This window comes from Brienomyrus brachyistius, unplaced genomic scaffold (assembly GCF_023856365.1).
Source record: "Brienomyrus brachyistius isolate T26 unplaced genomic scaffold, BBRACH_0.4 scaffold47, whole genome shotgun sequence".
Taxonomy (NCBI): Eukaryota; Metazoa; Chordata; class Actinopteri; order Osteoglossiformes; family Mormyridae; genus Brienomyrus; species Brienomyrus brachyistius.
In genome coordinates, this window is record NW_026042322.1 from 1,854,257 (window position 1) to 1,868,307 (window position 14,051).

At 49.3% G+C, this 14,051-nt stretch overlaps 1 protein-coding gene across 1 annotated transcript in view; it reads right to left on the reverse strand.

Annotated features, from left to right (window-relative positions):
- The window catches only part of lrba (LPS responsive beige-like anchor protein), a 153,132-nt gene that overhangs the window by 70,675 nt on the left and 68,406 nt on the right, over positions 1 to 14,051 (reverse strand). The window contains 1 exon segment of the mRNA XM_048999706.1: positions 12,445 to 12,611. Coding sequence (XP_048855663.1) covers positions 12,445 to 12,611 — 167 coding nt within the window.

Sequence of the window (14,051 nt, forward strand, 5' to 3'; positions counted from 1 at the left end):
ACGTGCGATGGCTCGAGCTTCATTTCGGCCCCCAGCAGGGCACCTCCATCACCGGCAGGGTTGGGGGGGAAGGGGGGGGGCATTACAAATACCGGATAGCATTACCAATATTCATCAATGTCTGGGGCCCCCGTCATTTTTCTTGCGCTCTACACCTTTCATCACACGGGGCTGGTAAATGATGCGGGCTGGCTCCGCGACCCGGAAAGTGTTAACTTTTAATGACGGCAGCACGGAATCACCGACTAACGGCTGCCGCCGTAAAATATTACCCTATTTAGACGGAGAAATTTAATCAAAATAATCTCTTAAAATATTCATTACATTTTGCCCCTAAGGCATAACACAACATAGCGAAACACATTTTTTGCCATTACGATTTCACTGCCCGACCCCCCCCCCCCCCCCCACCCTCACTTTCTTAGCTTGCTTATTTTTAAAGAACTCATTTCATCTTGCGGGGTGGGGCAGGGGTGGGGGGGGGGTTCATTTGTCAAAGTAAATTACAGTGAATGGTTTCTCCCACATATTAAACAGAACCGTTCCAACATTTATGAGAAAGCCCAAAGAAAACAAGGTGAATCTGTATTCACGGTTCACGGGGGGGGGGGTTACCTTAACTCGCCAACCCCACTGACTGGCGAGCCTCATGTTTTCAGACCGCAGCAAGAACACCACCCCCCCCAATGGACGCCTGGACTTGCCCCTGCTACACAGTGGTGTGCATTGCATGCCTACGCGCAAGCGCTCCACCTCACCGCAGGTGCTGATTTACTGCGACGTTTGCCGTGGCGGCAGCGTCCTCCAGCATGCACGTCTCACCCCGCTGAACTGCAAGTAACTTTTTAATGCGCAACAGGGCCCAGGAGCCTGGGCTGCACAAATCAGTTTAACGGCTGCCGGAGATTTCCGTTGATGGGCACATCTTTATGTCTGCATACTTCATTGCAAGGCCAAAAAATGTTAATTATGCTGCAGTAAAAGAGTGGCTGAGCTCTCAGAATTTACTGGCTGCTGGGTTAAGTACTATTTTTCTTTAATTACTTATTAAATCATTCTTGCACTGTCCTGGGTAGGGTTAGGCATGCATGTTGCCCGCACACGCGTACCGACCACCCCAGCTAGGGTTAGAAGACAGTCCTTTAGATGATAGGGCCACAAACACACAGTTAGCCAAAGAACAGAAACCAGCACGAATCAGCTAAAGAATGAACATTCCTTCTTAAAGCCAAACAGAAATTCTGGAACCTCAACAGTTCACCAGGCCACTGCGGAGGACGGTTCTACCATGCATCCTCAACAGTCCCGAATCGGGGGCGTGCATTTCCTTGGTGACGTTCAAGGATGCATTTTCTGCAGGAGTGAAAACTATAAGCACACGCTAACAAATCCTTTGAATGAAAACAACTGTGGTGCTTTAATAAATAAGGAGCGAGCGGGTGCCGTGTGACCTACAAGGGCAAAGAGTCTTTCGGGCAGCCCAGAGAGCAGCACGCATTAAAACATCAAACGCGGAGCTCTCAGCACAACACACCACCATCACTGCCTTTGTTGCGAGTCATTCTTTATTTATCAGTGCCGGCCCCTTTGAACTTCTCTCCTTGCTGCAGTCGGGTGTTCGGCAAGGGAAAAAGGAGGAGGAGGAGGAGAAGGAGGGAGAAGGGGGGGAGGATCTTGCTAAGCCACAATGGCAGAGATATGTTCGCATGTGATAGGCCCCTAAATGCAAGCCTACGTTTCATCATGCCAGCTCCCTACATTCATCTACAAAAATCATCACTGGGTGTCCACAGAGGTGCCCGAGAAACGCAGGGGCGCAGCCTCCGACACTCTCTCATCTTCGGGGAGCCACGCGAAAAGGATGGATGCATCAGTACCGGCCCCGTCGCAGAGAGTAATTAGTTGCTTGGCCGTGAGCGCTCTTGGTGGCTCACTGGCACGCAACCCGGCACGTGACAACGGGGCCCTAATGAAAGCCTGGGAAAGTGGCTCGCCTCCACCACCATCAATCCCTCTGCACCCGCGCACGCTGAGAGCATTTTTATAAAGATGATAAATTATTCATCTCCCATCCATCCATGAGCATCTTGGTGGAATTACGCAGCGCCATCCTTCAAGATAACAACAATTAAAATCACAAAGGCCAGCGAGCGGGCACGGGCTCGCAAACCAGTCGCGTAATTAGTAATTAGTTTACTCATAAAAAACGTCAGTGGAAGGGACTAATTTGGCTGGGAATTGGCAGCCGTTTTCGCATTCAGGGTTGGGGGGGGGGGTGGGATTTCCATAAGCCTGTTTACGGAAAGACATTTCTAGAGACATTAGCTAGCAAATAATCAGCCACTTTCCAGGCCGACTAATAAACTTTGGCGGGGATCCCCATGAACCTGCATGAGTTCACAGACCACAGAAAGATTCACGTCTGAGCTGTTACGTACATCCCAGTTCTACAGGCTAATAGCTACAACCCGCTAAACGGCCTCTGTGCATCACAGGACCTCCTCTCTGCAGACAAAACGTTAGTTACAGCACACGTCGGTGGAATGTGCGTCACGGTGGAACAAGGAGCCCACTTCACTGTGCGCTGCCGGCTCGCTCCATCCCAGGCCTCCGGTCCGACACCCTCCCGCGATACACAAATCAAGAAAGCCGGAAAATAGCGACGGGCGGCACGGGGCAGCCCTTCATGGGCAGGAGAACTTTGGCGCGGCTCAGCGGGGATACATCTCAGGCACCACAATGAGAGGCCACTACACCAGCAAGCGTCCCAGCTCAACACCATCTTAGATGAGATCCGAAACAGCTGGGATATCTGCACTCGACCTCAGGGAGGTGCATATACACAGTCAGCCATCTTTAAATAGGCAGTACTCACCCCTCAGTCTCCCCTCCCCTTAAATTACTGATAACAGCACAGGAAACATTTTACACTACATAAATAATTCCATAACTCTGTCTTTAGCACTGTAATGTCTGTCCTGTCGTGAATGCTGCACCTTGGGTTCAGCGGGAACATAATTTCATTTCATTGTGTAATGCATCTGACTGAGATGACAAAGCTTTGCTTGACTAAATCATTGTTATTACAGTAAAATGCTTGCTAATAACTACAGTGAACATAAGTAGATTAATGTTTCATATAATCTTTCTGTATTTTCAGCAAAACGCATCCATGACACTCACTCATAAATCCACATCCACCCAAAGTTGGAAAGCAGGCAGGCAGGACGCAGTGAAGCGAGCACAGGATGCATAGCCAAAGAGCCGCACATTTAGGACAGATTATTCGGGTGGCTCATCTGCACGGCGTGCCCTCAGAGTGTAGGAGACGACGTGCACACAGATGGGAGGGGTCGACATAATCAGAGATGAGGAACAACAAAACCTCATGGCCCGTCATGGGCTGGTGGGGAGCTTTATATTATAATCCAAATATTTATAACGATCGTTTACAGCGTTACACTGCAACGCCAAAAACAAAAGTTGGCTGTTATGGCAGCATGCAGACAGACAATGCAGACCTCCGCATGCAGACAGACAATGCAGACCCCCGCATGCAGAAACCCCCACTTGCAGATGTTTAATGGTGAAGACACACATATTACTTTACACTTAAATGTCTAACAAAGTATCCAACCTGAACTTGTAGCTTCATTTCCCTAAACCGTAAATTCTTTCTGGATGCAATATTACTGGAACAATCTTCTAGCGTTACACCGCATAATAAAAATACCAAAACAGCCTTCCATTAACATACCTTAAAAAAAATATGAAAGCTAAAATCTCAAAAAAAAAGACTAAAATAATCCTGAAACTCAGCTATGAACCTTCAACATTTTTTGCATTTTCTTTTGCATACATTTATCTTGAAAAACTTCTAATAAACATTTCCCGCAATTGGAATGGGAGAAAAACAAAAATCACTAATGGTGAATATATTAAACTGTAAGCAGTTGGTATTTTACATAGTGGTCCTTCTGATGGATATTTGAGTCAGAATACAGTCGTGGCTATATAAAGGAAGGTGCTCAGAACAGGTACCACTGCATAACGGGATGCAAATGAAGACACAGAGGGTCGATGTGACAACAGTAATATTCTTTATCTTCCTCGGAAAGCCCCACACAATCACGGAACACTAATAGATTCCCACTTCTGGCAGGAAAAAAAAGTTTGATAGCACACTATTTCCAGTGTCCCTTTCCCGACAGAGACAAACGATTGCCATCCATCAAGATCCAATCGGACACTCGGAAAGCGATGGGGGAAGACGCGTCACTGTTGACCCATTTCTAAATGCTATTTGTGTAGCCTTTGATATTTTATAGAACGACACCGGGAGGGGGGAAAATGCATAAAGAGCAAGACGAGCCACTGTTAAATTGACTTTTACGAATAATGGCGGTTCTTAACCCCCGAGATGAGCGCAACTGGCACCCATAACATTAGCGCCAGCCTCACTTCTGGCTGAAGAGTATGTAAATCGGCAAACGTGACCTTTATCATCACAAACAGGACGCGCGAAGCGCGTGCGGAGTTCCATACATCAACGCGGAGTGCACGCGGCACTTTGTAAAGGACAAACGGACATTTATAACACCCACGCAGGATTAATTCGGGAATGGCCCGCGGCCGCCGGCGCAACCGAGGCAGATTCCCCCTTTGCTCTTATTATTAATGTTTCCAAATGGCGGTGGCTCAGATTGCTTTAAATGTTACCGGCATCGCCGAGATTATTCCGGATTTGCATAAACCGCGCTTCCGTGCGCTGATGAATAAATAAATTAGATGTGTGTCATTTCGGAGTAGCCGCTCAACTCCCCTTTGTCACGTTGTGGCAGCGCCGACCCCACGATTCCCCCTAGCTTAAATTAAAAGGGGACACAGGCACCGCCGACGGGTGGAAACGGAAATGATTCCCAGAGACGAGACTGTACGAGCATCTCCACGAGCGTCCAGTAATGGCTCGCTCTGGGATGAAAGGAAGAGAGTTCTGCATTTCACTGGCATCTTCACTGGTGTCATGAGAGTTGTTTTAATAATAATAATTACAACAATGACAACAAACTAGGCCGATTATTATTGTTAATAACACAACACCAACTATTAATATTAAAACATACTTTACTTAATACGTTTTCTTGAAAATCCTTAATCTGAACTTGATCCACCTGCATAAATCAAACAGCCTGGTGACATCCATAATGTGAAATACCAATTGTGCTTTTTAAATTCAATCTTAATTGTTTGCAGTTTCATTCATCATTTTCACGCTGCTGCAAAAATCCTTAAAAACAAAAAGATTTAGAACGTGTCACCCTCGCTGATGTTTACATTGTTGCAGTTTATTAGTCGCTGCTGCTGATCACAGTTCACACGTGAGGGTATTTGTCAGGGAGGGACACGGCAGGACACTGAACACGTCTTGCACCAGAAGCATCAGTGCTCACACTTATGGCCAACACTGCACTCACTGGCGTGTCTCTACAGGCAATCCAGTCACTATTACATCGTTCCATTCCAAAGCGATGCGGCAGCTGTTTAGATAAGTGTTGATCGGATGCTACGCAGTTCCCCATAATTTGGTTCGTTTGCTCTGTTTATCCCCTAGCGGCCACTGTCCTCAGTACCTTCCCTTTCCCTTCCTAAGCAATTTCATCAGACACCCTCGTGGACAGCCATCTCAGAAATCGTCAAACGTGGAGAGCGGTACCTAGGCAGCGGTATGACGAAGGAGAAGCCAGCTGACGGCTCAAACATGGTAACCCCCTACTGGTAAATGAGCGTGGGAACGGTGAGAAATTTTAACCTGCGCAGATTCGACTGAAACGGGTACTGTGGGGCAGCTTGGAGATGTGCGACTTTAACACTAACTCCCCCCCCCAACCCCAGAGAGCCATGAACCCCACCCCCTCCCCCTCCCCCGCCACATCAACGGCACGCATGCTGCCCACACTACAGTCGCATATGATGGCACAGGAACGGCGCTTCAAACTCATTCCAGTTAATAACAGATAATCCCTTTATGACCAGAGTGGTGGTGCGGGTGGTGGGGGGGGCACTAGGAGTAAAACGGAAGAGTGAAATCCCATCTCCATAATATCAGCGGCTCGGGGAGGGATTACCAGTCTCCCGGGAGGGGGAAGGTGGGCAGAGCTACGTTCCGTGCGACGCGATATGAAAAATGCAAATGGATTCCTAATTAGCCCTGGCTTAGTGCGACGCACCCGCCAATTAACAACAATTAAACTCGGCATGTATTTCACGACAAAGGGCTCGGGAAATTACATCTGGCCTGGACCAGCGGTGCCTAGCATGGAGAGCACGTCGCCCTGACACCGAGGCGCATGAAAACGGCTGCGGCGGTAAACGATTCCCTCCCCGCCACGAGAGGTTTTTCAAGGCCGCGACCCTTCTGGGCACATGCCCCGTCGCTACGGAAACACAATGTTATTGTCAACATCTGTGTTTCAGGGCCGCCGCGGAAGGACCAAAGTCGTTTTCACGAAACGCTGCACATACATTTATCACACAGATTAAGAGGGTTTCGAAAAAAGATAAATAAAAAAAGGCGGGCGCTTTAAACGGATTGCATAATTTCGCCATCAGCGTGACGTTCTGATTGGTGCTTGACCTCTATCCTTCACATGTAATGATACAGAATGGCATGAAAAGGACAAAGGACACTTATATCCACGAGCGACACCTCCCCCCCCCCCCCACCCCAAGCCCCCAGGTCAACCGAGGAAGGACCTTGGCCATTGTTTGTGTTACATGTAAAGGTTCCAGAAACTGAGACACTGACATTCAATAAACGAAAGGAAACAACAAACAGTCCAAAACAAAAGCAGCACAGTAAACGAAACCGGCCAAAAGCGGCCTTATTTACAGCTGTCATGGCGGAACGGTAATCTGCAGTCAGAGAGCATGTTGGGCACACGAAGTGTTGCGTGACCCCTGGTGCTTGGACGTGCATTTGGACACGGAATAGAAGCCACTAGCTGCCAGGGCCACCCAACAAGATTACGAAGACTGATTACCCTGTAACCAGGCTGCTGCAGCTGACTGACAGCCGGCTTGTTTAATCCCACGTCGTAATCCTGTTCTGTGCCACCGCCATCGGTTCGGGCCCCGGGAGACACACCCTCTCATCTCGCTCCATCCCCCCTCCCCACCACCACAACGAGGTTTCTGACATCACGTCTCTGTTACTGCTACATGCATCAGGCAGAGTCCTTGAAGTCGTGCGTAAGGTTTTACGTTACAGCCACTCATTTATGCACTCATATTTCATATTGTCGTAGTTAGCCGACGTCTGCGTCCAATGAAATCACTGCATACAAGCGTGCTTAGAACATGCACTGAAAGACCATCCATAATTGGCATAATTAAGTGCAGGACTGCTTACACAACCAGCTAGCTATGTTCTTAGGGAAGATGTAAATACACACTCCAGTTAAATGTCAGAAATTTCCAGCGCTGCTGAGCTGAAGTGCCATTAGAGGTGGGTGCCTCTTCAGATGCACTGGAATCAAATAGCAGGTGGTGCAGCGGCTGGAGTGATCAAGGTTGAGATCCCTGCAGGCAATCGAACCCGGACATGCCAAGCAAACTGCCCGAGAGGCTGACAGAACAAAGCACTCTGATGGAGGAAACGGGCTGAGTACCAGGCCGAGCGGAACCTCGGAGAAACACAGACGCTTTCAAATTCAAACCTCCAAACCCTCCCCTATCAGATTGCATACTTGGGTGAACATTTTTCAGGTGTTTAGAGGTTTGTTTGGTGTGGTTATGAAATTCTGTTCTAGGAAACCTGCCACTTTATAAGCAAGCGTGTGGAAAATGACATTTAGTGCAGCTTTTTTTTTTTTTTTTTTTTAAACATAAGATAATTGAAAAAAATGTATTCGCATGATTGCCTAGTGGATGCTCCTCCCCAGTGACACCAAAAATTACATTAATAATAAAAAAAAAAAAAACAAAAAGAAAAAAAACCGAAGGCTTCTGGGAAAGCAGTTTATCCCTCGTATTTTATGTGCTCGATATTTTTTCCTTTTTTTTTTTTGCTTTCGCTGCAAAAGAAAGTGCTGGAAGCCCAAGATAAAGGAGATTTTTGGTAAACCGTGAAAGTGGCGAAATGAACGAGCAGCCTGTGCCGCGTGTAATTACAGCGGACCGGGATGGTAACAATCTATCACGGCGCAGGGGGATGACACTTCGCTAAGGGGTTAGTCAAAGGAGATAGGCTTTGACTAACTACTGCTCCCCGACAATCGATACTGCACAGATATTACACCCGAAGACCCTTAAAAACTTCCAAAATGGTTTTTCATTCAGATATTGATCAAGACCCTTCTGGTGACCTTGCACATTGGGGGCCATATACTTTCTTAAAGGCATATGAAAGCCATAAATCTGAGCCTTGTAAGGGGAGGGCGGCCGCCTGCTCCATGGTGCGATTTTTCCAGGGATTGGGGGGGAGGAGTATCACTCGGGGAGGGGAGACCGGGGATGCCCAGGCGGCCTCTCACTTCCACACGTACACGTTCACACTCCTGACTCCAGAAACCTTCAGCAGAAATGTCACAGAAGGCAGCTCACGTCAGCAGAGTCAGCAAGCGCCAGGACTCGACGCCAGTGCGATATAAATCCATTAAAATCTCAAAACTCTTTCAAAGAGGAGCAGAGCGACTTCAGTCAGTCCCAAAAACAAGAATCGCTGCGTAAATTAAGCCGACGGGACCGGCTGTTCAGTAGCCTGACACCGTTTCCAGTTAGCCGGTCCACTGGCACTCCTTATACGCTTCGTCACAGTGCTGTTTAAAACGGGTCAAGGTAAATGTTTTCATTAAAGGATATCTCAGTACAATCTCGATCCCCCTGTACTGTGTAAAGGCGTATAAGCCACCCCCCCCCCCCTCAAAAAAAACGTCACGTAATACCTCCATGTCAGACTTAACATGCTCCCCAGTGATTTAATAAAGTCCCCTTTGCACGCGTCACCCTTTGTTTAAGACACGCCAGGAGTGATGAATGCAAATCGGGGCTTGTTTTAAAACTGTTTAAAGCGCAAATCGGTCGAGATCCTGTGGTGATGGTGGGGGGGGGAATGGGGGGCGAGGACCCTTTCCACAGATAAGCGGAGCCAGCAGGAAGACAGAGCCCTTGTTTAGAGCAGAGCCCCACAGATTGATGGCGAGTTACCACTGCACCAATGCAAACTTTCGCTACCCAGCTGACTTTCCAACAACCCAGATCCGCACGAAAGCAAACTCACCCCCCCCCCCACACACCCCCCCCCACAAGCACAGCTGGGGGCCGGATTCCTTCCCGGCATGTTTGTGGATTCTTCCGAAGTGTTTACAAGCAGACCGGGCAATTAGCGCTGCACTTTCACTCCCATTTAACGGCTTAACGGCGAACAGAAAATTGATGGGCGCCAACCCGCAGAGCGATGTCACGCTCCTCCCACCTGTCATACACTGGAGTTGTCCCGTTAACGTTAACAAATGCAGGACGTACTCGTTCTTTTTCTTTAATTTCCTTTTTTTTTTGGGGGGGGGGGGGGGTCTTTGCCTTTTGCAGGAACCCAGCAAATTTTATTCAAACACACACAAGCAAGTCAAGCAAAGATGGCGGACTGGGACCGGTGTTTGTTGTGGTTATGGGAGACCTAAGATGGAACCATATAATCTTGGGGAACAGGACCAAAATTGGTTTTTACAGATTTATAAGTGCTGACCTCATTCCTTGGATTGGGGAGGGGGGCAGGTGGTACCTGCTATACCCTGCGCCCTCGCTTCCTCTTTCCTTTGGGAGGTAAGGGAAACGAATGCTAACCCCTCTCCCTCCACAACAATATTACTGGGGAAATCAGCAGGCTTTATAAACAGAGTGCGTGTGATATTGTGACTGTGTGTGTGTGTTATACCATGGGCAGGTGAGAGTTTAGAGGCTTCTTTGTTTTGGACCAAGACCAGGGTTGGCCAGAACCCGGGCCAGGATACACGTACATGCCCACAAAGGCTCGCCCATTACACCAGGCACAGGGGGTTCAAAAATAATTTGCAAAATGAATCCCAGGTTCCTGATTTCAAAGTCACGTATCTACACAGCTGTATACAGATGTAAAGATTATAATACATATTTTAAAAGACTATTATTTCAAACCTTTTGCACCAAAACACCTAATGCATCAAGTACCTGAAACAAAGCATGGAGAGTTTTTAAATGAGTAGTACCTTTCTCCGTTATAAACCCCCCCACAATATCATAAAAGTGGCATGGATGATTAAAGCAGGGCCGGGTCAGGTTTGGCCGCCCACCCGCTGGCCTGTGAAATGACATACTACAAGATAAAACAGTGGCACTGATATTGATAGTTTGTCCATTATAGGTTAGCGCACTGCCTGCAGGACCCTTTACAAAGCTGTTAGTTTCGATTTCTCGGGGCCCGATCAATACGGGGGCATACTGTTTCAATTTTGCCCGCATTGATTTTTTTTTTTTTTATAACGCCGCGGCCTCAAAGCATTCATCTTTCTGAAAGAAGGAAGATTTGATTTACTGAAGAAAAATTGGAGTGCGCATCACACAGATTCTTTCCGGCGAGGCCCGTGACATGCAGCAAGATGGATGTCCCATCCGTCGAGAAGGATCTCGCCTAAGGGCATCCATTAGAACACAGCAATGCAGCTGAAAATGAGCTGCTGGGGGTGGGGGGCAGAAACACACTTAAAGCACCCCCTCCCCACCCAGCTACACTAAAATTGGAGACTGTGCTGCTTGCATTTCAAACAAAAGGTACTAAGGCAGGAATTAAAAAAAAATAATAATAATAATAAAATTAAAGAAACACAACATAACTGCGCTGTTCTTCTGCGAACGGTTCTGCTTCCGATGTGACCCCCTCCCAAGCCCACCCCGCCGTCCTGAGAGTGAATTTCCATGGTACATTAGTCAGCCCATTACGATGCGATGGCGGAGGCTGCGAGCAGCAGGGAGGGTGTCCTCGGAGACTGCGGTCGGGGGCAGCATCACATCATCGGTCCTCATCATCCTCGCGCTCAGCCGCTCCTGCACGCCACACAGGATTTGCCTCCTCGCCCAAATAAACATGCTGCCTTCCGCCAAAGTCCTGCCCCTCCCCCTCGGGTGGGAGGGGGTTATTCCTGCCACTCGCCTCAGATTTTGGCCCCCTTATTCATTTTGTTCCCCTTTTGAATCCGACGCATCCTGCTTTCACCCGAGTCCCCAGGCAGGTGGGGGGGGGGGTGACAGTAATATATGGATGTACAGTACCTGTGCCTGTCCCTCGCATTTCACTACATTTTTTTTGAAGGGGGGGGCACTGACAGTAAAGGGCGCACCGTCGCCAGAGCAAAGGGTGACAAATATTTCCTTTGTCTGCTGAGGAGGAAACCCTTTGGACTTTGAATGGACAATCCAGCCCAGAGGAGGGGAATGACACGGGGGGGCCAGGACAGGACGGGATTGCGGAGGGGGGGGGGGGGGGGATTCCTAACACCTCAAGCCTCTGGAGGCTGGATCTGATGTAAGCTGGATATTAAGACACACAAATTGCGTTCATGTAGGTCACAAGGTGTCACGAGATATTATACCCCTGCTGTGACGAAACAACAATTCCCATCAGCTTCTGAGAGCGTAATATTTTCATTTTCAGTTTTTATTGAACGGGAACTTTGGGGAATACATCTTTATGGACCGCCATGCCGGCTCACCATATCCACAGTGCCGCCTCGGCGAGTCGCGATCATGGTGCCGGCAGACACAGGCACGTCGGCTCGCGAATGCCCATCGCTTCATGCGCCCCCCCCCCGGCACGTTTCTGGGAGAGAGCGCCAGATGTTGCTTCCCGAGGCCCAGCCGCAGCACCTGACCTTCACGGTAATTGACGAAAAAAATATCGACGCGGTGGCGTCGGGGGCTGATGGTGATTTATTGGGAGGGGGTTCCGAGGCCGGGGCTGGCCGCCAAAGCCGGGGCACCCATCGAGTGGAATTAGCGGGCCCATCAATACCGATACCAAATTAATGACGTTAATGGGAGGGAGGCGGAGCCTGGCGGGTACAGCGGGCACAAGCAGAACCCAGCGGGCAGAGCGCCGATGCAGGCCCGCACCAGAACGAAGCGAGAGAACAAAGCCACACAGAGACATGGTTACGGAAATTCGCGAAAGCGGGTTTTCCGAATGGTGCGCGACGCATCGGCCACACCTCAGGCAGTGCAGGGCTCCCACAAGGGCGCCGCTACTAGAGATCTTTAAGGAACCCACAGAGGTCCCAGGGGTTTGTCCCACAGAGGGGGAGGCGGGCAGTACGCAGCCTCTCCACCAATCAGAACCACAGTCACATGACCAAGTGGTACAGCCAGCTATTCCGTTTGTCAACACTGCCCCTCCCAGCAGGCCGAGAAGGCGGGTACCTCGATGCCGAGCTGCCCCAGGCGCCGTGCTTGTCCGTCAGGATGTTAACAATCTTCTGGATTAGCTGGGTGGCCGTCATGTGGTCTCGGTACTTGGCCGCCCGGATCAAGTGGTCGCACATCTTCTCCTCGTCTCGCTTCTCTGCAGTGTACTGGGCAGACTGGGACTGTGAAAAGGACAAAAAAAAAAAAAAAAAAAAAAAAACAATAAAATAAACACGTATATAAAATATCTAATGGAATCACAAACAGAAGTCAGCTGGCATTTAACATTCAGATATTCCAAAATATTTCCGTAGTGAAAATACACAACATCAAGAGAAAATGTTTTCATATTTAAAACAACATACTGTTCATTCTTTGTTGGGGGTGGGGGGGGGGTCTTGCTTAAGAATTAGAGGGGGGCGGGTGTCTGCTAGAGAACATGTAATACGATTCCCCGGGTCTCACCCTTCCGGACACCGAGGCGAAATCGAATCAGGCGGCCTGAGCCAGGCACAGCCAAGGCCCCCGCGCTCCCGCTATGGCCTATCAATGAGGGGCCGCTCTACGACGTTAACGGTAAACACACTAATAGATCCTCCTCTCCAATTTGAGTGGTGACTTTTCATATCTGACAGAAAATCCATAGGTATAAATCCAATTAGAGGGCCATTCTTCCCTAATTATCAATCTATGTCTCCTTGCGGAACATTACAGTCAAGTCTGACCTTAAAAGCATGACAGAACGGAAATCAAACAAATATATATTAAAGGAATTGCGCCAGAATCTTTAAACATTAACCCCACTAACAGCAGGCCCTGGCTCACAGGCTAGACTGGGCAGACCAGACCCCCATTAATCTCCTGGGGGAGGGGGAGGCTGGATATCAGGTAGTGCTGGTTTAGTAGGGTCCAAAAGGCACAGACTGACATGGAGAGGGTAATACATTCCCGCCGGCTTGGACAGCTCTCCCAGCAGAGGGTTGATTTTATTATTATTCAGAGACCCAGAAATGGCTAAGCAGATGTAAAAATCGGGGGATGCCGTATTATGACTTTCTCCAGGCAAGCGTCACGCACCCGCAGCAGATCCAGCCCACGCCGGGCACCCCCACGAGATACCGGTCCCCACCTCCCGGCACCGTGATCCGTCTAACGGTGATCCGGCTCAGACAGCTTAAGTGGAGCTTCACAGGCATTTCGGCTCGTCACGCCAGGGAGAAGCTCTTTTGCGCGACAGCCTGTCCAGGAGCCGCACTCCCCATCATGCGGTAAAGAGGGCGCCGTTACGCACCGCTCCGCTGACAGCCCCCCACCGCCCGTACATGCCACACGTGGATATCAGAAATCCTGAAATAACGACTTGCGATTAAACTCGAGTCGTTACGCTGAAAAAGCCCCTTCTGTAAATCCAGCTAAACCCGCCTCCCCTGCCACCTGATGGGACGTTTAGCCATGACTTCTGCCTCGCACTGCCCCACTTAGGGGTCTCTCAGGCCCAGGCGCAGGGGATTCCTGGGGGGCATGGTGTGCCTGTCCGGTGGGACACACTGCGACTGAGCTCTTGCCTTTCCCTCCACTCAGCAGACACCTGGTCCCCAGGGTTTTCCTCTAAGAAGGAAAGG